Source organism: Canis lupus, chromosome 23 (genome assembly GCF_011100685.1).
Source record: "Canis lupus familiaris isolate Mischka breed German Shepherd chromosome 23, alternate assembly UU_Cfam_GSD_1.0, whole genome shotgun sequence".
Classification (NCBI taxonomy): Eukaryota; Metazoa; Chordata; class Mammalia; order Carnivora; family Canidae; genus Canis; species Canis lupus.
In genome coordinates, this window is record NC_049244.1 from 6,856,243 (window position 1) to 6,881,682 (window position 25,440).

General features: G+C 44.2%; 1 protein-coding gene and 1 pseudogene across 1 annotated transcript in view; both read right to left on the reverse strand.

Moving 5' to 3' along the window:
• The window catches only part of LOC100685633, a 41,603-nt pseudogene extending 29,350 nt beyond the window's left edge, over positions 1-12,253 (reverse strand).
• Positions 12,254-12,630: 377 nt separating this feature from the next.
• DCLK3 (doublecortin like kinase 3) overlaps positions 12,631-25,440 on the reverse strand; it is a 32,368-nt gene continuing 19,558 nt past the window's right edge. Inside the window, 3 exon segments of the mRNA XM_038571341.1 lie at positions 12,631-13,236; positions 15,463-15,630; positions 18,333-18,465. Coding sequence (XP_038427269.1) covers positions 13,043-13,236; positions 15,463-15,630; positions 18,333-18,465 — 495 coding nt within the window. The 3' untranslated portion in view covers positions 12,631-13,042.

The window sequence follows — 25,440 nt, forward strand, 5'->3', positions numbered from 1 at the left end:
TGCTGCATAGACTTCCAGTAAGGGCCCACCTGAAAAGTGAGAGACAGATTCCAGAATCCTAACTTCTCACCCCAGCTCTAAACCCAAACCCAAGTGGCTGGGGATGCCTGGGTGGCTCAGTGGTTGAGCGTCTGCCTTCGGCTCAGGGCGTGATCCTGGGGTCTCAGGGTCGAGTCCCACATCCAGCTCTGCTTCTCCCTCTGCTTCTGTCTCTGCCTCTCTGTGTGTCTCTTATTAATAAATAGTCTTTAAAATAATAATAATAATTTAAAATAAATAAATAAACCCAAGTGGCTGGAAATGGGAGTGAGTGGTGTCACAGTCCGCCAAAGCAAAATCCAACAGGGCGGCCATCAGCCTGCTGCCAAGTCATGAGGGAATGGGGCCACAGGGCGACCTCACTTCTCCTCAGAGCTCACCAGTACGCTAAGAGTGTGGGTAGTGAGCTGCCGGGTACATGGTTCCTGCTGGGAATACCTCTTGCCATGGCACTGGGCAGGCTAATGAGTGCACCTCGATCCTGGCAGCTTCCATCTGCTGACCTGGACATGAAGAGGAAGTGCCCCCACAGAAAAGGCCCCCCCGTGGTGAGATGGCTCCCTTCATGGAGAGGAAGAGCTGCTCTGGCTCTTCCTCAGCATCCAATGTCATACAAACCAGACCAGTCTATATATGAGGATGAGTAGTCAGAAGAATGACCGAAGGGGAAAGGGTGGGGAGGGGCTAAAGGGTGAAGGAAGGAGAAGGGAAGATACAGGTTTCCAGTTATGGAATAAGTAAGTCACGGGGATGAACGGCACAAAATAGGGAATATAGTCAATGATACTGTAATCGCAGTGACAGATGGGAGCTACACTTGTGGCAAGCACAGCATAATGTATAGACTTGTCAAATCACTAAGCTATACACCTGAAACTAATGTAACATGTGTGTCAACTGTACTTTAATTTAAAAGAAGAAGGGGATCCCTGGATGGCGCAGCGGTTTAGCGCCTGCCTCTGGCCCAGGGCTCGATCCTCGAGACCCGGGATTGAATCCCACGTCGGGCTCCCGGTGCATGGAGCCTGCTTCTCCCTCTGCCTATGTCTCTGCCTCTCTCTCTCTGTGTGTGTGACTATCATGAATAATAAAAATTTAAAAAAAATAAAAATAAAAAATAAAAGAAGAAGAATCACCAGCTGTACAAAATGACTCCACAGTTTAGAAGCAGCAGCCCACATTAATTAAAATATGGTGCTTCAGGGCAGCCCTGGTGGCGCAGTGGTTTAGAGCCATCTGCAGCCTAGGGTGTGATCATGGAGTCCTGGGATCGAGTCCCACGTTAGGCTCCCTCTGCCTGTGTCTCTGCCTCTCTCTCCCTCTCTCTCTCTCACTGTGTGTCTCTCATGAATAAATAAATAAAATCTTAAAAAAAAATAAAATATGGTGCTTCTGACACATGGTTTAACAAGTTAATGAAACTGAATACAGCCTAGATATATTGATGTAAATATTGATTGATTGAATGCATAAGAAAATGTAATATATGATAAATAAGATGTTCATTCAATTTTTTTAAATGGATAATCAAAAAATTGTGTCAGGATAACTGGCTAGCCACTAGGGAGAGGAAATAAAACTGAACTCCCTACCTAACCCCTTGCATCCAAAATAAATTCTGGATGGATTTAGAGTTTAGCTGTTTAATAAAAATACACACAGTTTTAATATTTAATCTTGGTGTTGGGGGTCTGGGCGCTGCTCTCTAGGCAATATATCAACAACAGAACTCAAAACAGAAAAGACCAGGAGTCAGGCCACCAGAAGAGCATCATGTTTCCTTGAAAGGGAAGCTTACCAGGGGTGTGCCCCAGAGCACTGGACCAAACAGGAAATGACCCTTAGGCACTAGAAATGCTGAGATTCTCTCCTGCCCATTCCGCACTGTCCACATCTTAGAAAAACTACTCTCAATCCATGCTCCTCCCTGAGGGGCAGCCCATGTCCCATGTCACCTGCCACCACCATCACACACAGCTGACAGGACTAGGGGTGGACATGGGATCCCAAGCCAACCAACTGAAATTCCTTTCCCAGGAATTTAGAAACTGGTGAGCCAGTTAACTCCAAGAAGAGACCCTATAAGGTCACAGAGACTCCAGAGCCAGAATAGGCACAGGACACCTATAACTGTGAGTGAGCAAGAACAGAAGCTGGTGTGAAGCAGGCTGGTGTGCAGGGGAGAAGGAGAGAACACCCAGGCCAAGGCTGAGCTGAAAGCCCTTGGGCCACAGAGAAGTAGCAAGGCTGCCCACCCAGTCAGTGCAGGTGACCTCTGGTTCTCGTGAAACCTTTGCAGTGGAGTCCCCCATGACCTTGCAGTAAGCCCCCTCTCTACCGAGTCACTTGGGCTGCTCCTTGCCCTTGCAACACCATGATTCCTGAAGAAGATGCAGCTTACCTGGATGCACACGCTAAGACAAGAACCTTGAGAAGGAAGGAACAAATCAGAGCTAAGGGAAGTGGGGGGAGACGAGGTCACAGCTTGCTCTGTCCTGTTTAAGCGCCATCAGAAGGAACAATGAAGGCAAACCTAAGAAAGCCAGGCAGAGGAGTGGAAACTGCGTACACTCAGCTCTCCGAAGGTGGCCTGCATCCCAAAGCTTGGCAACAGAAAATACTCAGAAGCTGCAAATGTGGGACAAAACGTCCCATGGTGCTTCTGCTATTTTCAAGGGAGTAGGCAAAGCAGAAAAAAAAACTGCAATGTTCAGCTTTTGAATGATTTCTAGGAGGGCTGAAAAGCCGCACCAGGCAGCTTGAAAGCAGCCACCTTCCGGTTACAAAGGCTGGGCTCTCTGATTCCACGCAGGTGAACAGCCCCGCTGACTTTTCACAATCTTCCATTCTCAACCTGGTTTCCACCCTGGAGGGCAAGTTGAAAGAAAGAAAGAAGTGCAATAAAAGGAATTACCATCTGGTTGGAAGGCTCAGTTTCCCTCCTCAATCCAAGTGCTGTGTGGGTGCCTTCAGGTCCAAGTTGGGCCTTTTATAAAAATAGAATCAAACTTTGCTGATTCCATTTTGGAGACTGGAGACTGTTCTTGAAAAAGTGTTTTGTTTTGTTTTTTAATGAGTGCAAAGGTGCAGAGCAGCCACAGCCAGAAAGAAAGCAGTTGAGCCTCAAAGAAATGAGAGAACTGCCAGCAGGTGAGGGGTTGTTCCTGTTGTGATTTTTTCTAGCCAGGCAGGCTTTGTCAAATGGCCTGGCCACATCTCCATGGCCAAGAATCTGAGCTGAAAACAATTTGAATTGCGACCGATGCCTGAGGTACGTGAGAGAGCAGGTGTCTTCCTCTGTGCACATCTGTCCAAAAGCCTCTCCGTGTGATGTGAAGCTCAGACAGGAGAGCTGGAATATTTTTGAGATAGAACCCCTCCCTCCACCTCTGTGAGGCTCAAGGTGTCTTGAGACCTTAATTGATGGTTTGTCCTCCCTGCATTTCCCTCCCTCTTTCCTTCAATTCAAGCTGGTTCTCAAGGCATGGCAAGACAGGACAGGAAACCACAGGATCTTCTGATTTTGTTTTCAAAACCCATGGCCAGCATTAAGGTGAGGCAGAGGAGGCACTGTCATCAGCTGCAAGGTTTAAAGAGCCAGCAGAAAACTCAGAAATAAGGATAAATATTTTAATGCAATAATTTTAAAAATAAAAATTAATACCAAAAAATCCACAATTTTTAAGATGTACCCTGAAATTGAGCGACTGAAAAGTATCCTCATTCGCCTCACCTTAATCCCAGGCCTGCCCAGGGGAGAATCTGGAAGACCTACAGAAGGTGTAAGGAAGGAGAAAGGAGCTTACAGAGAGAAAAGGAGAAAGCCCCAACACCACCCACCCAAACCATATAAACTGATCCTTCCTGGCTTGAGCAAATAGAATCGTACAGGCTCCAGAAGCCCCAGGGATCCAAGTGGAAATCCCAAAGAAGAATAATCAGTGGGACCAGATCATGGACTATCGTACAAAGGATGCCCAAGCTCTAGAGGGGCAAGGGAGCTGTGGAGACATGGGCTGGGACAGAGGATGTGACAGCAGGAACCTGTGAGGACTGATCACTGAAGACGGCCACCCTCGATGTGACACTTCACAAGACCCCGGAAATGTGATCACATGCGGAACGAATGGCTGAAGTCATTGCCCAGCATCCAGCAGAACGGGGGCACAGTCAAAACATCATTCAACTGAGAGAAAATAAATTATGTAGTAATTGTTGTACACCCATTGTTTGAGACTAATATTAATACCTGCCATATCCAGACAGGAAAACCGAAGCCAAAAGGTTAATTAAGCAACTTGCATTAAACTTGGATTAAAAAAAAAAAAGACTGTATGAATCTACATCTGATGGAGAAACATATCAATGTCAACATATCAATTTAAAATGACATCCTTAGTTTTAGAAAGAACGCTTATTAAAATATTTCCTGTTTCCAGAGTTACCTTCATGACACTCCTGCATAAATCTCTCTGTCAAAGGTCTGGGAGCCCTGTGAAGGCTGACGAGACAGTCTAAGAAGCACCTGTCTTGCCCCGCCCCCACTCTCTCCCTCTGCAGTTCTTTGGGAAAGTTGGAGCCTGAGAATTTATGCACATGCTTCCTTCTATCAGATCAGGGGAGGGCCCAGGTGAAATATACTTTCAGATCATGATGAAGCTATTGGCTTTCTGTTGACATAAGTTACACAAGTACCACAATAGATGAAGCATCATTTTCTCTGGGCTGCACGGTTTTTATAATAGCAGCTGGATTTCTCAATGTAATTTTTCTTAAGGTCAAATATTCTTCTCCAAGTCTATTCGGTGATATGAAACTTGTCAGAACAAATCTAGATATATCTTTATGTTCTTGTATTATTCACTTCCCAGATCCTATCAGGGAGATAGACAAGGACGAAAAAAATATATATACCATTAACAACAAAAGAAATATCTGATGCTATTCTGTCTGGTATCTGTGTAAAACAGAAAAGCTGCAACCCATGGGAAAGAGAGAAATCTCCACTATTTATTCCAATACCACTGCTTTCTTAAAAACAATTACAGAGTTTTCACAGCTATTCGTTTCCAGATTCTAGGACGCCATCGCTAGGTTTCAGAAGCGCTTTCAAGGGGAAAAGGAAACTATATTAAGTATGCATCAATTGGGAAATGCACTCCAATTGAAGAGATGCTGTGATATGGAAAAGTGTCCGTCTCAGAATGAAAGAAAACAGCTACGGGGATTCGATCTCACAGCAACTCAGCTGTTAGTATTTGCCCTTAGAGGGATGGCCACGGTGACCCCACACTGACACCAAAGGCAAGGTCATAAAACGTGGGCTTGAGACCCAGAAAAAGGGGAGAGGTATGCTTTTCTGCATTCTCTAGGCAAGATGGAGTGGAGGGAAGGACCATGGCCTACCACAATCATGAGTTAGGATCCCAGCTCTGCCACCTACCACCTGTGTCACATGGTCCTCAGTTTTCTCATCAGTAAATCAGGGATTTCTTCATTCATGCAACAAATATTTATGATGAGCCTAAAATTTTCCAGGCACTGTTCTAGACACTGATGATATCAAAGGGAACAAAACAGTAAAGGTCCTTGCCCTCCTGAAGTGTAGGTTCCAGCGGTGTAGAGGGTGGGGAGGGACAGACATCAGGCAATAAGTGAGCATTTCACACACTGCGTCCACTGTCCACTGGAGGTAATTAAACAGGGAGTTGGGATAGCATCTCAAGGAGGCAGCTTCTTGAGAGATCACCCTTGAGCTGAGACCTCACAGGGCTGCAGGAAAATCATTCCAGAGAAAGGAAAGAGCCAGTACAAAGGCCCCAGAGGGCGCTGGCTGGGCTCCAGAAGGCACCGCAGTGTGAGGACAGCCTCACTAGGAATGGGGGGGGGGGGGGGGGATGCAATCAGTGAGGGAGGGATCTTTTCAGCTTCTCGAGGCCACAGTGAGGAGTTGGGTTGCCTTCCCAATGTAACAGGAAGTCATTTTAAGTGGCAGTGACATGATTTTATTTCTGTTTTAAAAATTCCACTCTGGCTATGATCATTCCTGCAAGAGGTGTGGGGTAGGATGCTAAAGCCTCTATCACGGGGGCCTATCTCCCCCAACAAGACAGAGCTTCTTGACAGCAGATACCATGCTATACCCATCAGTGTATCCTTGGGGCCTAGTACAGAGCCTGACTCATGACAAACGTCCTATCATATTTGCTGACTAAAGAGCTGAACGCACGAATGATTTTTTTTTTCCTGATGGAAGGAACCCAAATAGTTTTTATTCTTCCACTGTGAGTGTAGAGATGGAAATTCTCTAGACCTAGAGTAGAAATCCAATGCAGCCAATGCAAGTCAGCAGGGGAAGAAAGACCAGTTTAAAAAGAGGAGAATATACAACAGGCAGTGAACTGCAAAGCATGAACCAAAAGCAAGACTCCTCTTTTACTCCTAAATGCAGATGGCACATTAACCTGCACCATTTTAGCACGAAAAAGGTCCTCATACCCTGTGGCCTTGCTGACATTGCTGAATCCTCTGTCAGCGCCACTGACTGGTTCAGTCTGCCAAGAACCTGTCTCTCTATGGGAAAGTGCCCTGCCAGCCCCTCCTATCTAAAAGCCTGTCCTCTGAGGAGGGCACTTGACGGCACGAGCACTGGGTGTTATGCTATATGTTGGCAAATCGAACTCCAATAAAAAAATGCAAAAAATTTAAAAATTTTAAATAATTAAAAAATAAAAAGGCTGCCCTTCTCTAAAAGCCTGAGGTTTATCCATTGTGAGATGCTGCTGGTGGCACCAGATGCTGCTGGTGGCACAGATGCTGCTGGTGGCACTTTTATTGCCCATCCCAATAATGGGAGCTCCTTGCCTCACTAGGTGGGAAGGTATGGAAGCCATCTGTTTCCCCAAGTCTCCAAATCAGCCTCTGGAAAGTATGTAGGCAGAAGCCTAAGGGCCCAGGCTCTCTGGGCCATTTTTTTTTTAATTTTATTTATTCATGAAAGACACAGAGAGGGAAAGAGAGAAGCAGAGACATAGGCAGAGGGAGAAGCAGGCTCCATGTGGGGAGCCTGATGTGGGACTCGATCCCAAGACTCTGGGATCATGTCCTGAGCCAAAGGCAAGCGCTCAATCACTGAGCCACCCAGGCATCCCATCTCTGGGCCATTTAAAAACTGTCACGCAAATGCCCCACCTCCAGGGATCCCTTGTGCCTCTGACTCCCCAAATCTGGGAAAATACGCTGTCAACCTCAGTGAGTGACAACCCTAGCCAGAGGATAATGCAACAAGCACCCAAGAGCAAGGCCCAAATGCCAGGGGACTGTCATGCCATGGATTCACAAGGGCCTGAAAACCTCTCCAGAATCACTTTGATTCCATTTGTCATCTTTGTCATCCTTACAACGTCCCTGCCTCCCCTGCCCCCATGGCTCTGGGATACTGAAGGGCAATGGCAGCACCACAGCAAGTGTGTCAGTGTAGCAGCTCACATTCCCCAACCTCACACCAACACTGCACATACCTTCCCCAAATCCTGGAGCTCCTGCCTCTTAGCTTCCCATGTGTAGCAGCACCCCCACTATCCCATCAGCTCCCCAGAGGTTACCTGTTATAGGTACCCCCAGCTTCCTGTGACTCTCTGCATGAAGACATCCCCCAGATGGGGAAGCTTTATCCCAAAATAGGCCAGAAGTGGCAGGGAGTTAACCCATCAGGAAAATCACTCCACCAACGAAGGACAGAGGTGGTGGTTAAAACCCCAGCTCTCTTGCCCAGCAGTGGGAGGATTCTGATGTGTATTCTACACGTGTCTCGGAGGCGTTCCCCCCACACACATACACAGTGGGAGCAAGCCTCAATTGCCCACCACAGTCCTCAGGCATGAACCCATGCTTTCTCGGCTTTCTTCCCTTTCCAGACTCCCTTCCTTACTCTCTCCACATTTCTTGAGATTGTCTCCCCTAAACTGTCCAGGTCACTGTCTCAGCCTCTGCTTTGAAGAACCCCATGTCCCTAGAACATTCCCAGGTCCCAGCAGGTTTAGCTTCCTCATCTCCTGACCAGAGACCTCCAGCACCACCTGCTGGAGCTTCTCTCCTCTGCCCAGCCCAGCTACAAGGGCTGGAGCCCGGTGACTCCCACAGGCCCTGAAAGTCTTGCTGACACACTGGAACTCCTTCTAATCTCCCTCTTGGAAGAAAGGAAGCCACAGGTGAGTCTGTAACCCCTCTCTGAGCTTGCTGGTCCCCGGATTTTATCCTCTCACCAAAGTCACCAGGGTCTACCCATTCAGGGAGCCCTGGACCCAGAGCCATTCTGTGCTGTGGTTCCACAGGATTAGCCTCAATCTGGGCAGCCAAGCATGAGGGTAGGGGGTCCATTCCAGACATGGAGGGGCCCAGTCCACAAGGACTGGAAGTACCTCCTCTGGAAGGCCTGAGGAAGGTCCCTGGAAGCAGCTGCCTCCTGCTCACTAACTAGATACAAGAGACTCACAGGCTATTTCCCAAGAAAGCAGACTCAGAGGGAGATGTGGGGAGTGGAGTTTACTGAGGACTGTCCTCGGTATCAGCACCTGCTGGGGAAGGGGGTGTCAATCACACAGGACTGGGTAAAAGGAGTGTGACACAGTTGAAGCAAAGGTATTGTCTGGCCCCACAAGGAGCTCCGGGATGGCCCTGCAGAGCTCCGGGGTTGAAGCAAGGGGTTGGACCTTTGTAATCCACAATGACCAGTCGTTGGATGTGAGCTGCCCTGGAGAGGCCCATGAATGTGAGTCAGGACACTCAGTTCATCTGAGAGCAAGTTCGGAAGAGCAAGTGCTTCAGTCCAGGAGTGTTCTAACATCACAGTAGTGTTCTAACATTCAGAGGGAGGCATGCTCAGAAACTGCTCTGCCACCTGGAACAGATGAGCACTATAGAGTGACGATCCCACGATAACGTGAAAGGAGGTGGAGTGAAGCCCTAAGAAAAGAATACAGATCACTCGACAGCCATCACTGGGCTTCTGCACTGGAAGTGCCTCCCCTAGGCCACCCCTAGACCGCAGGTGGGCGGGTTGCGTGAGATGCCCAGGTCTGGCAGGCATGGGCAGAAATTTCAAACACAGCCTTTCTGGCTCACAAAGCAGGAATGGGAGGGGTTAATGAAGCCTCTGAATGAGTACCTATGTTGCAGAAAGGAGTCTGCCTGAATCACTCATCCATAGGCACTGAGGACTCAGTCTTGCAGGATCAGAGAAGAGCAGAGGTTGGGAACAAAAGCAATGGTACCACTTTGCTCTAGGGTTCCTATCTGGGAGATAGCATTTTTGGTAAACCAAGTGACAATGAGCAAGTAAGATCACTTCTCTGAGCCTCGGTCTCCCCATCTATTTAAGTGGGGCTGAGAAATACACCTCTGGATGCCATTGTTTTAAGGTGGAAATGAGGTACTTGCAGGAATTCCCTTTGAAAGCTATAAAGTGCTACAAGAGTGCCAGAGTAGAAAGCAGCTTCTATGTTGCTACTTCTCAGGTATATCCATATGGTAACATTTTAGCAATAAAAAACAAAATCATGAGGGAATCCCTGAGAGAAAAGGAAAGAGGAAACTTTCATGGCTTTTTGTGAGAAGGTAGATTAATTCAAAATCAAGTTGGCAATGCCCTATAAGTGAAGTTCTTCTAGTCTAAAAGAAACTCTTCCATATGCGCACAAGGAGATGGGAGATGTATTTATAATGGTGAACACAGCATGTTTGTAACAATACAGAATTAGCAAGAAACAACCTTAGTGTCCATCAGGCGGGAAACTAAGGAAATAAATCTAATGGAGTTGGTCTGGATTTGAGGTGGGAGACAGAGGTATCAAGGATGATGCCTGTGTTTTGAACTTGCTCCATAGACCTGTTCCATGCAATAGGGAGCAGTGGAGGAGAACCAGGTGTGGGGTGATGATTACACATTCTGGTCTGGAGGAATTTATGCCCACATGGCTAGTTGGACAGACATTCTGAGCCAAGAGGAAAGGCCTGGGTTGCAAATATACTGGGAGCAGGGAGGTAGAGGATCATCTGCAAATTGATGGCAGGTGCAGGTAAAACTGCCAAGGGAGAGTATGGGGGGTGGGGGAGGAAGGGGGCCTGGGATTAGTCTTGAAGGAACTGCAACTATATTTTTTGACAGCTTTATTGATGTGTAAGTGACACACAATAAACAGCACATATTGAAAGTGTACAGTTTGATAAGTGTGGACATGTATATACCCACAGATCCATTATTACATTCAAGAGAATGAGCATATCCCTCACCTCCAAAGTTGCCTGGTGTTCCTTTGTAGCTCCTCCCTCCCATCCTCAGGCAACCCCTGATCTGCTCTGTAGCTAGGATTAGTTCTCATCTTCTAGAATTGTATATAAATGGGATCACACAGAATGTAATCTGCTTTCGTCTGGCTTCTTTCCTTCACTCTAATTACTTTTAATTTTTTTCATTTTGTCCAGGTTGCCACTTGTATCAAGAGTTCATTCCTTATTATTGCTGAATTGTATTCAATGTACGGGTGCACCACAATTTGTTTATACATCACCAATGTGTGGACTTTCAGACTGCTTCCACTTCTGAGCTACTACAAGCATAGCACCCATGAATATCTGTGTAAAAGTCTTTGTATGGACATATACTGTGATCTCTCTCATAACTATCTAGGGGTGGAATGGCTGGATCATACAGTTGGCATGTGGTTCGCTTTTAAAGGAACTGCCAAATTGCTCTCCAGGGGGAGAGGACCACTGAACATCCTCAGCTGCAATACACAAGATTCCAGTTCCTCCAACTCCTCACCAACACTTGATATGGTCAGTCTTTTCCTTGTAGCCATTCTAGTAGGTGTATAGTATTACTTCCTTGAGGTTTTAACTTGCATTTCCCTAGCGACTAATGATGAAACAACCTTTAGCAACTGAAAGATAGTTTATCAACTATCTATAATGGGAGACTCAAAGGAGAAGACAGAGATGCAGGAAGAAGAGCAGAAAAACATGGCATTCCAGAGGTCACCAGGGGAAATGGCTCAGAGAGAGTGGTCAAGAGAATCAAATGATGCTAATGTGGACTGAAAACTCTCATTTGGATTTAGTGCCTTTGGTGACGTTCCAGTAGCAACTGGTCCTAGCTTCCAGCCTCTTTCCATGTTTGCGGGACAAGAGTCCATGGTACTGCCTGCTGGGTGGCACCCTCTCCTCAGGTATTTGTACCCCCAGCACCCTCCTCAGAGCCCCTGAGGTGAAAGCATCAGCTGGCACCACTTTGCAGCAGTCCCAAGTTTCCGAGGCGAGGGGGGGGGTGGTGTCACAGGCTCTGTCTCCTTGCGAGGCCCACGGTGACATGGAGATTAGCATGCAGAAGTTTTATTAGGGAGTGGTCTCAAGCTGGTCACCTCTGAGAACAGAAAGAAGCAAGACCAGGCAAGGCAGATGCTGCGATGCTAACTAAGGCTGGGATGGCCCTTCAGCGTTAGCCCCATTGAGGGTAAGGACGCTAAGCTTTCCTTCCCTGTGTGGACCAGTCACTGAGCGCAGCTTGCCCCAGGAGGGAGGTGTGATCCTGGGTGAGGCAACTCTTTCAGCCGACAGTGATGCCCATAGATAGTTACTGCTGAGAGCTGCCAGCCCTGCAACCTATTCCTTTAGTCTTCAAGGGGAATCAGGGTAGTACCTTCAGCATCCACTACAAAGGGTTTCTCCTCCAAATTTCCAGCCTCTTCCTTTGGCTCCCCACCTAGGATTGGAAGCCATTTCCTGCAGTTACTGTTGCTAGATTACTTCAGAAACTCCGGTGCACTTTTGCACATTCCAACACCCATTTAAGGGATTCCCTACCCTAAACATTCTCACTGTTCCCAGTGTCCTGATGTGCTCCTCCACCCAGATGACTCGAACAGCATTAGGGAGGAGGAGGCAGGGTGAGAAGCCCACACTTGAGGACTGGCTGTGTCCCACTGGCTGGATTGCATATATATGCCCAGAAAGGTCACTTTGGGAAATATCAGGATTCTGTTTTGCTTTCAGCTCATGCATACCCCCGAATATCTGAAAAGACCAACATTTCCATACAGAAATCTGGAATGAATCAGAGAACATGCATCCTGAGCCCTCTGTGTGTCTGCCCTGCAGGTAGGAACGTGCCTGAATTCTCTAAGCAACTTAGAGCCTGAGTGTAATCCACTTACCGCATTGCTGACATATCAATGCACTAAATGGCTCCCTGGAAATCTGAAAATGTGAACACAGCCACAGCCTGAGTGCCTAACTTCATGTGGAGATGACTCTGGCTCAGAGATAATCGGCTGATAAACAGTAGAGAGGGGTACTGTAGGGGCAAGAATACATCACTAACTTCTTCTTTCCATTTTCCCAACTGCACCAGATGGATTTTCAGTAAATGCTGGACAGCAAGACCAGCACATCCCAAATAAACGGGTCCTGCCAGTTCATCAAGTGTTCAGCATGACACTTATACGTAGTCATATTCGTTCTAGGAAGAAGCGTGTCTAAACTATACCTCCCTGGCTCCCAACACCAGCATTAAGAAGTCATCAGAATACAGCCCACTTCTGTTCATCAGAGCATGTTTTATTAGTACAGAAAGACCACAATTCACTTTGTTAATCTCACAGGGGGAGTTTAGATCCTGGTAAGCACCACTCGTGTAGTACACCACGAACTTGATTATGAGAAGGAAGCAAAACCCAGCATTATTACCAAAAAGTCCTCACTGACTGCCCTGCCCCCCAAAAAAGGTATTAAAGTCTTCAAATATACAAATCTAAAAATATGTTACAACATTTAACATTAAGACTCAAGTTTATTTTTTAAAATATGCTTTAAAATATCCTAAGCATCTCTCGCCTTCCCGATTCTCCAATTATGTGCCGAAGCCCTCCTCATTGTCTGTCTCCTGGATTTCTGTCTTGTTCACCATCTGCGGGGAAGAAGGGGGCTGCATAGGTACCCGAGGTGGTGGCTACAAGGCTTGCTCTGCAGGCCGCTTGTGCTGGCTCCGGACGTGGCCCTCATTGCTGGAGGGCACCTCCTTTTGTAGGTTCACCATGCTTGTCTTTCCTGCAGTTTCAATCCAGGGGTGCTGGAGGACCTGGTGAGCGGTGTAGCGCTTCTTGGGGTCCACCACCAGCAACCGGCTCACCAGATCTTTGGCAGCTGTTAGAGTGCAAGAAAGAAGAGGAAACGAAATGGATGCAGGTGGCTCTGAGTTTGCCCCGCCCCAATCCCCATGCATGAAATGACAACACAAACCTCTGTGTGAGCACCACGTGCTACACCGGAGCCACGCTGTCCCACAGACCTATCTGCGATGCTGGGGACCCTCCACATCTGTATCTGTACTGCCCATTGAGCCTCTGAAATACGGCCACTGAGACTGAGGAACGGGATTTGTATTGCATTTACTTTCAACTAGTTTACGTTTAAATTGCAAGACCCAGGAGCGGCCATGGGTTACTGCATTGGGACAGCTCAGGTCTAGAGGATGTCCGTTCATTTCTAGAGTCACAGGCCCAGGCCCGCCCCTGACACCCACAGCCTCATGCAGGAGAACAAATGGAGGCCACATGCCGTCTGCCTACAGATCTTAAATTTTGAAATCGATCATCAGGCTGTTAAATAAAATCTGTTCAATCCCCTCCCTAAGTTGGTAAATATGCCTTCACACTGACAAAATTGAGAAACATGTGAAAGAAACCTAAGTAAAAAATAGCACAAATTCAAAATGAATTTCATTTCCTGCCCAAGATCGTGAGTGATTCTAGAGAGATAGGGTGGCAACTGGTGGGCCAGGTGGCAGGCGAGGAAGAGAAAAGATTTCTCTGGGGCTTGCTGGCTCTCCCTGGCCAGCTCCCTGAGCCTCCTTTTCAATCACGTGAGAACAAAAGCACTCACTTTTCTCCACCTTGATTGGGGGATGACTCTTGCTCAAGATCAGCTGCTCACCCACCAATCAGCCCCACCTCTACACCACTGCCCAGCCACCTCTTGAGCATGGAAGCCACAGGATTTCTCCTACCCCTGCCCACTTCAAGTTGGGTGAGTTCTGCCCACAAAAGGTGCTGGCGCCCACCCTGACCAGCCTCACTCCATCAAGATCCTCAAAAGACTCAGTGGGGAGCATGTCAGGTTTACACTGGGAATTTTCAGACTCACATGTACATGTGTGGACAACTGGACACCCCACAAACATGTCCAAGCTCTCTCTACCCCTCTGAAGAGAGGCTCCTTGGCTACCTTAGGGCCCAACAGGAAGTGTCTAGGAAAGGAGGTCTCCCCAGTCTTAGAAATGGGCCTGCACCTTTGGGGTTTTGCTGAAGTGATCTAGAAGTGGGGAGCTGGGTTCTGGAGGGCACCTCTCCTTGGCCCTAGAGTCTCCTCACTCTGTGGGGTAGGTGTGACCAAACAGGGCCCTGTAATGCATGGGGCTCAGGGCAGGGGCCACCATACCCAAATCTAAGGACAATGCTGCACAGAGCTTTCTAAAATGATTTTCAAACTTTCAATTCCCAAGTCACCATTGGCTTGATCAGCTCAAGATTCTCACTCTATCTGTATCATACCACTCCTCTCTCTACCTTATTTAAGGGGGGAAAAATGAAGCTTTCTCTCTCCTTCCCTCACCCCCCAACCCCAAGTAAGGAGACTGAGGCTGGGGATGAAGGTAGTTTGACAACTAATCTTAGATGATATGGTTAGGGGAAAATGGAAGAAAATAAAGTTATCACTCCTACTCTACTTTTCAAGCTGAAGACTCAAAGTCTCAAAACCCCAGAATATCTAGTTCCCAATTTTACAAGGGCAGTGGGTGGTAGCAACAAATCAGTAGCAAAGGGAGGAAAGATTGCATTTGAAAGGTACAAAAAGGAGGAAGACCCACATACCTCTGCTCCACTGAAAATAACTAATATCTTCACCCCCTACCTTCCAGAGCCTCTGGGCTCCAAATATACCTCTACACAACCCCTGGCTGTTCATGAGTAAGGTATGCATTCCCCGTCTTTTCAATTCACAGTACTTCTATATACGTGATGACTGTGATCTTTCCAAATGAAGGTTTATATTTCTGATATTCTTCAGGTCTGAACTCCCTTAATTGCCTTAAGGAAAAGTATCTAATGACTGCAACCAGTGGTCAGACTTTTTCGTTGAATCTAAAGCAAGTCATGTTTCCCAGTGTGCTATGCAAATAAACCTACATGAGGCTCACAGTTAACAAAGGATGAAGCCCAAGTGGACAGCCCACCTCCATGCCCAGTTCTGAGGTGGGCCCCCTGCACGTCTTATCACACAGCTGACCTAAAACCCACTTTGCCATCAGAACCCAGGATGGGCTCCAGCTCTATCATCCCCTCGTCTCCAGCGTGGGGAAGCCCATCTCACCGTCAGAAATATTGTCCCAGTAAGGGGCCAGGAATTCGAAGTGGCCCAGCTGGATGATGTTAAAGAGCTCATCCTGGTCCCTCTCTGGGCTGCGGAAGGGGGGGAAGCCACACAGTAGGATATACAGGATCACGCCTGCAGCCCACATATCCACTTCCAGCCCGTAACCTGTATGACATGCAGAGACACAAATGAAACTGAGACCAGGCTGGATCAGATGGAAGGAGACAAATGTAGGGGGTTGTAGTTCTAGGTCACAGAGGACCACAGTTTTCAGTAAGCATGAGCCACTTCCAAACACATGGGTGGGCTTTGCTCCCAACACCTACAAACATGGGGCCCACAGCAGTGTTACTTGAAGTCTGGTCCTCCGACAACTGCCAGTTTGTAATCCTTTATCACTGGTCTGGGATAAAATGAGCATAGAATCTGAAAGTAAATATTTGGAAATTCATAGCAATTTGGCATGGCCATGACCTCCAGCTGCATGATCAAGGACACATCTCGCTGAACACAGAATACATCAGAGTTCAGGGTCGTCGAACATATATGGTAAGTCACACGTGGCATGAACGGTGAGTGACCCAGTCATGTGTGATAGAGCTTTGTGTGTGTCTGCACTATATTAGAAATTTTAAAAACTTCACCAGAGAGAGTTCAAGCAACCCTGATCTACATCAGCAGCCTCTCCATCCTATTCATTCATTGTCTTCTCACATTTAAAAAATATTTTTACTGGCTCTCTCCTATGATTATAAAAAGACTGACATTACTAGCTATATCCCCCATGAGCACATAAACACACACACACACACACACACACACTTTTATACTTCCTGTAACAAAATTAGGATCACATTGGACATTTTACTCACTTAATATAGTATACCATTTCCTATTCCTATAAAGAGTATAAAAATTCTTTAAAAAATATGATTTCTAATAGCTGTCAGTATTCCCTTTATAGATGAATCCTCTGTGTTATAATGTGTTTCCTAACTCTTCATACTGTAATTCTATGATGAACATCCTTATCTGTTAAATATTTGTGATGTCTCTGACTATATTCTTGAAACGATTTTTCAGAAATTAAATGCAGTAAAGGCTTTTGATACATACTGCCCAGTCATCCTCACAAAACCCTACAGCAGCAGTATAGACATCTTCAAACACATTGTAACTTTTTACCTTCGGAAAAGGAAACCACTCAGCAGCTGCAATATGGAAGTTAGATATTCATCATTAAGCCCCAGAGCAATGCTGTCAAGGCAAATTAGCAGAAAAATATTACAAACAAATCATTGCTGACCTCTTTCCAGTGTTATACCACCTTTCACGCTCGAGAGGGTCTGGCTTAGCTGGGCTTTCCATCTTGATATTTGCCCCTTGACTTTTATGACACCGTATTTTCCTCGTCTTCTTTCTGCCCCTGCTGACTTGTCCCCTGCTAACCCATCCTTCCTTCTCTCATCCCCCAACTGTGGACCTCCCTCCAGAGTCTGTCCCTGGCTGCCCTGCTGCATCACTAGGAGCTCATTATCTCACCCACCTGGGCTGCCATTTCTGAGTCGAGGCATCTCACAAGCACATGCTCAGCACAGGGCTTCACCTCCCTGCCATCTGGACAACTCTGTGGGTCCATCCTCATATCTCTACCAAATCAGGGTGCTTAAAATTTTAAGCCACTCACCCCATCTACCAAAAGAGCTTTCTGACACCTTAGCATAATTGGTATTAGCACCAGTGCTGTGGTTTCCCTCAGCATTCAGATGGACTATTTGCTTTCCTTCTTCCCTTACCCAGTCCACACTGAATCCAAATTCCTCTGCTCAGCCTCCTCAGTTGTGGGGAATCCAGACTCAACCGAGTCAGCCAACTAACTTTCCCTCTGCAACACTGAGACCAGTCTTCTCAATGGCTCCACCCCCAACCTCCATGCAAATTCCCATCTCCCCATCTTACCTTCCCTGATGCTCCTACTGCTGGGAAACTCTTTCCCTTCTCCCCACCAACCCCACAACCCATCCAGAACTATCCCATTTTACATATGGTGCCTAAACTGATTTCTCCCAAAGTGGCACTGTGACTAAGCAATCATTCATATATTTGGAGCTATGTAATAATAATAATAGTTTCCGTTTTATGTACTTTACAAAATGTATCACTAAAACAGTCCATTAGGGGGGCACCTGGGTGGCTCAGTCATTGAGCATCTGCCTTTGGCTCAGGTCATGATCCTGGGGTCCTGGGATCGAGTCCCATATCAGGCTCCGTATAGGAAGTCTGCTTCTCCCTCTGCCTGTGTCTCTGCCTCTCTCTGTGTGTCTTTTTATGAATAAATAAATAAATAAAATCGTTTTAAAAATAAACAAAAACAATCCACTGGATCCTTATACAATATGCAAACTGGTAATAAATATTACTCATGGGGTTTAAATGAGACACCTTCTTCCTCAAAATGCAAAGTTGGTGGAGGTATTTTTAAGTAAATTACCATAAGAACTGCTTCAAATTTCTCCCATTAGAGGTAGCCTTGGCTCAGTGGCACAAATGGCCTTGCTTGTTTGAGTTCCCCGGCTAATTCTCCATCATCTTTTATCTCACTGTCCTGCACACACACACACACACACACACACACACACACACACACTCCCATCCTTCCTCTATAAGCAGCCCAGATGAGGAAAAAGTCCACATGCTTTGGTCAAGATCTGCTTCAAATATTTCCATTAAAATCCAACTGCAAGCCTAGTGCCAAATCTGAGACTTTTTATTGCTCCACATTGAAAAATACAAAACATTAAATATTAAAAATAAGATATTTGTTAGTAAATGAGCCAGAGTCCCATGGAGCAATGTATAATACGTACCTTTCTCAGAAAGAATTTCAGGAGCTACATAAGTTGGAGTCCCACACACAGTAAATATAGGTCTCACCACATGCTTTGCAAGGCCAAAATCAGCCAGTTTCAAGGTGGTAGATTTGTCCTCATTTCGCTGAACCTGGAAGAAAACAAAATCTCCAAGTCACCCAAATTGTGCTGAGAACAAAGAAGAAAAATTAATGAGACAATAAACATGTAAGGTGGATAAACAAATGATAAACCTACTCAAGCTTATAGCTGATAAACCCAACTTGATTTCAGTGATGGGTACTCACATTTTCAAGTAAAAAAACCAATGAGCTAGATTTACTGTGTTATTTACTGTGGTAGCACCTTATTGCCACAGATGGCTATCAAAATTTAAATCAAATTAAAATTTAGCTTCTCAGATGCACTAGTGACATTTCAAGTGCTCAAGAGCCATTGATAAAAAATGGCTACCATATTGAATAGTGCAAATACAGAACATTTCCATCATCATAGAAACTTCTATTGGGCACCACTGAGAACAAGGATCAATGATATTTTGAGCACTGACTAGCATTAGCAAGGACTAGAAAATGCCTCTGAGTAATGTGAAATCTGGGCAGAAGAAAAAAAGGGAAAGAACTAGGAATTAAAAGGAGAAAGTAAACAAGTAGTGGAGAAATACTAACTTTGAAGGCAGGGGGTAGGCATCAATACCCCACAGACCAGAAGTGTTTAATTCCAAATCCAAGACTTGCCTCTGGTGTGGGACTTCCTTGCCTGAAAGGTGCTCAGGTTGCAAAGTGGAGGCGGAATCCTAGGTGGGACAGTGTGGTCTCAGGATTCTTGGGGTCACACAAAGACCAGGGGTACCTGAGTCAGCAGAGCTCCCAAACATCAGAGCAGGGAAGCTGGCTGCAATCAGTGAGCCCAGGAGTGGGCTCTCAGCTGGCAGTGCCATAAACCAGGAACCACAGCATGATAGGGCCACCAGTCTCCTAGCAGGGGCTCAGCAAGCGGCAGGCCACGGTGTGACCCCCCTCCCTCCCCTGGGAGGATCGGTACAGGTGTGCACTGCAGGAGTTTGTAGACTGCTTTTCCCTGAGGGTTTACTGAAGAGTAGGGGCAGTGATCATTCAGCTCCAGGGCTGGAGATTTGGACATTTTTACTTTTCTTTCATCCTCTAAAGCAACAGGAAAAGCCTTGAGGAAAGAAAAGCCACAGAGAGCATTCTGAAGCAGCTTCCACTGAGCCCGGCCCCCTGGCAAGGGGTGGTGCTACATCACCAGGGCAAAGAGACCTGAGAATCAGTGCAGCAGGGCCCTCCCCAAGAAGACCAGCAGGAACATCAGGTGATTACCAAGTTTATGGAGCACACAGGACTGCAAATCTCCAGAGCTAGGGGAAAATAGTATATAGAACTCAAGGGGTTTCTTTATAAGTCTTTATAGCCTTTCAGTTTAAAATTTTCTTTTTCTTTCTTCTTTTTTCCTTTTCATCTAGTTTCTTATTTTATCAATTCTGTTTTTAAGTCTTTTTTTAATTTTCAGTTTTACCCTTAAATTTTAGAGATATATTTTCACAGTGGCTTCCTTTCACAGTATTCAATTTTATTTTTTTTTTTGTATATAAGTTTTTTCTTTACAACTTTGGGATTTAGTGTCTTCTAACAAACAGACCAAAATATACCCAGGACTAAGTGGATCACCCTGTTCTGTCCACCTGTGAGATTACATTCTCTCTTTTTTCCTTTTTTTATCTTTTCTTTTTTGGTTTCTGACTTCTTTGGATTTGTCTGGTGTATATTTCACTTGGGTTGTGGTTGATATTTTTTATTTTATTCTCATTCATCTATTCTTCTCCAGACAAAATGACTAGAAGGAGAAATTCAAAACAAAAGAAAGAACCAGAAGTAATACTCTCCACCATAGATCTAATTGATAAAGATACAAGTAAAATGTCAGAAATTGAATTCAGAGTAGCAACTATAAAATTACTAGCTGGGCTTGAAAAAAGGACAAAAGACACTAGAGAATCTCTTAGTGCAGACATAAAATCTAATCAGGCTTAAGTTAAAAATGCTTTAACTGAGATGTAGTCTAAATGGATACTCTAACAGCTAGGGTAAATGAAGCAGAAGAGTCAGTAACATAGAAGACAAAATGATAGAAAGAAAGGAAGCTGATGAAAAGAGAGAAAAACAACTAATGGACCATGAGGGAACACTTCGAAAAAATAGTGACACCATAAAGTGAAACAGTATTAGAAGTATTGGGGTCCCAGAGGAAGTAGGAAGAAAGGGAGACAGACAGATAAACAGACAGAAGGTATATTTGAGCAGATCATAGCTAAGAACTTCCCTAATCTGGGGAAGGAAACAGGCATTCAAGTCCCGGAGGCACAGAAAACCCCCCTCAAAATCAATAAAAATAGATCAACACCCTGACATATAATAGTGAAGCTTGCAAATTTCAGAGATAAAGAGAAAGTCCTAAAAGCAGCCCAAGACAAGAGATCCTTACTGGAATATTAGACTGGCAGCACACCTATCCACAGAGACCTGGCAAGCCAGAAAGGGCTGCATGATATATTCAAGGTACTAAATTAGAAAAACATGTAGCCAAGAATACTTTATCCAGCAAGACTTTCATTCAGAATGGAAGGTTAGATAAAGAGTTCCCAGGACAAAGAGAAACTAAAAGAATTTGTGATCACTGAACCACCCTACAAGAAATATTAAAGGGGATCCTGTAAACAAAGAGGGAGCCCAAAAGTAACATAGACCGGAAAGAAACAGAGATAATATACAGAAACATTGATTTTACAGGTAATACAATGGTACCAAATTCCTATCTTTCAATAGTTATTCTGATGTAAACAGGCTAAATGCCCAATCAAAAGACACAGGGTATCAGCTTGGCTAAAAAAGCAAGACCCACTGTTATGCTGTCTATAAGAGACTCATTTTAGACCCAAAGACACCTCCAGATTGAAAGTGAGAGGATGGAGAACCATTCATTATACTAATGGACAACAAAAGAAAGCTGGAGTAGCAATCCTCATATCAGACAAATTAGATTTTAAACCAAAGACTTCAATAAGAGATGAAGAAGGACACTATGTCATACTTAAAGGATCTATCCAACAAGAAGATCTAACAATTATAAATAGTTAAGCTCCTAACTTGGGAGCAGCCAATTATATAAACCAATTAATAACAAAATTAAAGAAACACATTGATAATAATACAATAATAGTAGAGGGCTTTAACATCCCATTCACAGCAATGGACAGATCATCTAAGCAGAAGATCAATAAGGAAACAAGGTCTTTGAAAGATACAATAGATCAGATGAACTTCACAGATATATACAGAGCATTCCAACCTAAAGCAAAAAAATACACATTCTTCTAAAGTGCACATGGAACATTCTCCAGAATATATCACATACTGGGTCACAAATAAGGTCTCAATCAGTAAATCTCAATCCCAAAAGATTGGGATTATGCCCTGCATATTTTCAGATCATGATGCTTTGAAACTTGAACTAATCACAAGAGGAAATTTGAAAGGATTGCAAACACTTGGAGGTTAAAGAGGATCCTATGAAGAATGAATGGGTCAACTAAGAAATTAAAGAAGAATTTGTAAAAATTCATAGAAATGAATGAAAATGAAAACACACAGCTGTTCAAAAGCCTTTGGGATGCAGCAAAGGTGGTCCTAAGAGGGAAATACATAGCAATACAAGCCTTTCTCAAATAATTAGAAAAGTCTCAAATACACAAGCTAACCTTACACCTAAAGGAGCTGGAGAAAGACAGAAAATAAAGCCTAAACCCAGGAGGAGAACAGAAATAATAAAGATTAGAGCAGAAATCAATGAAATAGAAACCAAAAGACCAGTAGAAAAGATTAATGAAACTAGAAGCTGGTTCTTTGAAAGAATTAATAAGTTCAATAAACCCCTAGCCAGACTTATAAAAAGAAAAGAGAAAGAACACAAATTAATAAAATTATGAATGAAAGAAGAGAGATCATGACCAACACCAAGGAAATACAACCAATTTTAAGAGCATATTATGAGCAACTATAGGCCAACAAATTAGGTAACCTGGAAGAAATGGATGCATTCCTGGAAACTTATAGACTACCAAAACTGAAACAGAAAGAAACAGAAAATCTGAACAGACCCATAACCAGTAAGGGAATTGAAGCAGTCATCAAAAATCTTCTAATAAACAAGAATCCAGACCTGGATTGCTTACAAGGGAATTCAACCAAATATTTAAAGAAGAATTGATACCTATTCTTCTGAAGCAGTTTCAAAAATAGAAATGGAAGGAAAACTTCCAAACTCTTTCTACTAGGCCAGCATTACCTTGATCCCAAAACCAGACAAAGACCCCACCAAAAAGGAGAATTACAGACCAATATCCCTGATGAACATGGATGCCAAAATTCTCACCAAGATACTAGCCAATAGGATCCAACAGTAATTAAAAGGATTATTCACCATTACCAAGTGGGATTTACCCCTGGGATGCAAGTATTGTTCAACATTTGTAAATCAATCAATGTGATACATTACATTAATAAAATAAAGGAAAAGAACTATATGATCCTTTCAATTGATACAGAAAAAGCCTTTGACAAAATACATCATCCTTTCTTGATTAAAACTCTCCACAGTGTAGGGATAGAGGGAACATACTTCAATATCATAAGAGCCATCTATGAAAAGCCCACAGCAAATATCATCTTCAGTGGGGAAAAACTGAGAGCTTTTCCCCTGTCAGGAACATGACAGGGACAGTGAACAACCATCACCACTGTTGTTCAACAGCACAGAAGTCCGAGCCCCAGCAATCAGACAATAAAAAGAAATAAAAGGCATTCAAATTGGCAAAGAAGTCAAACTCTCACTCTTCAAAGATGACATGATATTCTATGTGGAAAACCCAAAGACTCCACCCCAAAATTGCTAAAATTCATATAGGAATTCAGTAATCTGGTGGGATATAAAATCCCAAAATTGTAGGTGCAATTCTATGCACTAACAATGAGACAAAAGAAAGAGAAATCAAGGAATTAATCTCATTTACAATTTCACCAAAAACTATAAGATACCTAGGAATAAGCCTAACCAAAGAGGTAAGGGATCTGTACTATAAAAACTACAGAACACTTATGAAAGAAATTGAGGAAGACACAAAGAAATGGAAAAACATCAATGCTCATGGATTGGAAGAATAAATATCGTGAAAATGTCTATGCTACCCAGAGCAATTTATACATTCAATGTAATCCCTATCAAAATACCATTAATATTATTCACAGAGCTGGAATAAATAATCCCAAAATGTGTATGAAACCAGAAAAGACCCTGGATAGCCAAAGGAATGTTGAAAAAGAAAACCAAAGCTGGTGGTATCACAATGCTGGAATTCAAGCTATATTACAAAACTGAGATCATCAAGACAGTATGGTAGTGGCACAAAAACAGACACATAAATCAATGGAACAGAATAGAGAACCCAAAAGTGGATCCTCAACTCTATGGGCAAAGCAGGAAAGAATATCCAATGGAAAAAGGACAGTCTCTTCAATAAGTGGTGCTGGGAAAATTGGACAGTCACATGCAGAAAAAATGAACTAGACCACTTTCTTACACCATACAAACAGAAATAAACTCAAAATGGATGAAAGACCTAAATGTGAGACAAGAATCCATCAAAATCCTAGAGGAGAACATGGGCAGCAACCTCTTCAACCTCAGCTGCAGCAACTTCTTGCTAGACACATCTCCAAAGGCAAGGGAAACAAAAGCAAATAAAATCTGCACAGCAAAGGAAATAGTCAACAAAGCCAAAAGGCAGCCTATAGGATGAGAGAAGATATTTAACAAATGATATATCAGATAAAGGGCTAGTATCTAAGATCTATAAAGAACTTATCAAACTCAACACACACACACACACACACACACACAAAAAAAAATAATCCAGTTAAGAAATGGGAAGAAGCAAAAAATAAAAATAAAAAAATAATAATAATAAAAAGAAATGGGAAGAAGCCATGAACAGACACTTCTCCAAAGAAGACATACAAATGGCCTACAAACACATGAAAAAATGCTCCACATCACTTGGTATCAGGGAAATACAAATCAAAACCATGAGATACCACCGCACACCAGTGAGAATGGCTAAAAGTAACAAGACAGAAAACAACAAATGTTGGCAAGAATGCAGAGAAAGGGGAACCCTCTTGCACTGTTGGTGGGAATGCAAACTGGTACAGCCATTCTGGAAAACAGTGTGGAGGTTCCTCAAGAAGTTAAAAATAGAGCTACCCTACAACCCAGCAATTGCACTACTAAGTATTTACCCCAATGATATAAATGTATTGATCCAAAGGGGCACTCCAATGTTCATAGCAGCAATGTCCACAACAGCCAAACTGTGGAAAGAGCCCAGATGTCCATCAACAGATGAATGGATAAAGAAGGTGTGGTATACATATCAATGAAGTATTGCTTCAGAAAGGATGAATACTTACCATTTACATTGACATGGATAAACCCGGAGAGTATTATGCTGAGCAAAATAAGTCAATCACAGAAAGGCAATTATCATATAGTCCCAGAGGATCATAGGGGAAGGAAGGGAAAACTGAATGGGATATCATCAGAGAGGGATAAAAACCATAAGACTCTTAATTACAGGAAACAAACTGAGGGTTGCTGGAGGGGAGGTGGGGGGGATGGGGTAACAGGGTGATGGGCATTGAGGAGGGTACATGATGGCGAGCACTAGGTGTTATACACAACTGATGAATTATTAAACTCTACCTCTGAAACTAATGATGTACTACATGTTGGCTAACTGAATTTAAGTTAAAAAAAATAAAACTAGGACAATCTCTGGGACACCTGGGCGGCTCAATCAGGCAAGCATGCAACTCTTGACTTCAGCTCAGGTCACGACTGAAGGGTCATGAGATCGAGCCCTATATCAGGATCTGTGTTCATCAGGAAGTCTGCTTGCTATTCTCTCTCTCACTCTGTTTCCCTCTGTGCCTCCCCCTCTCTCAAATAAATAAATAAATCTTAAAAAATAAAA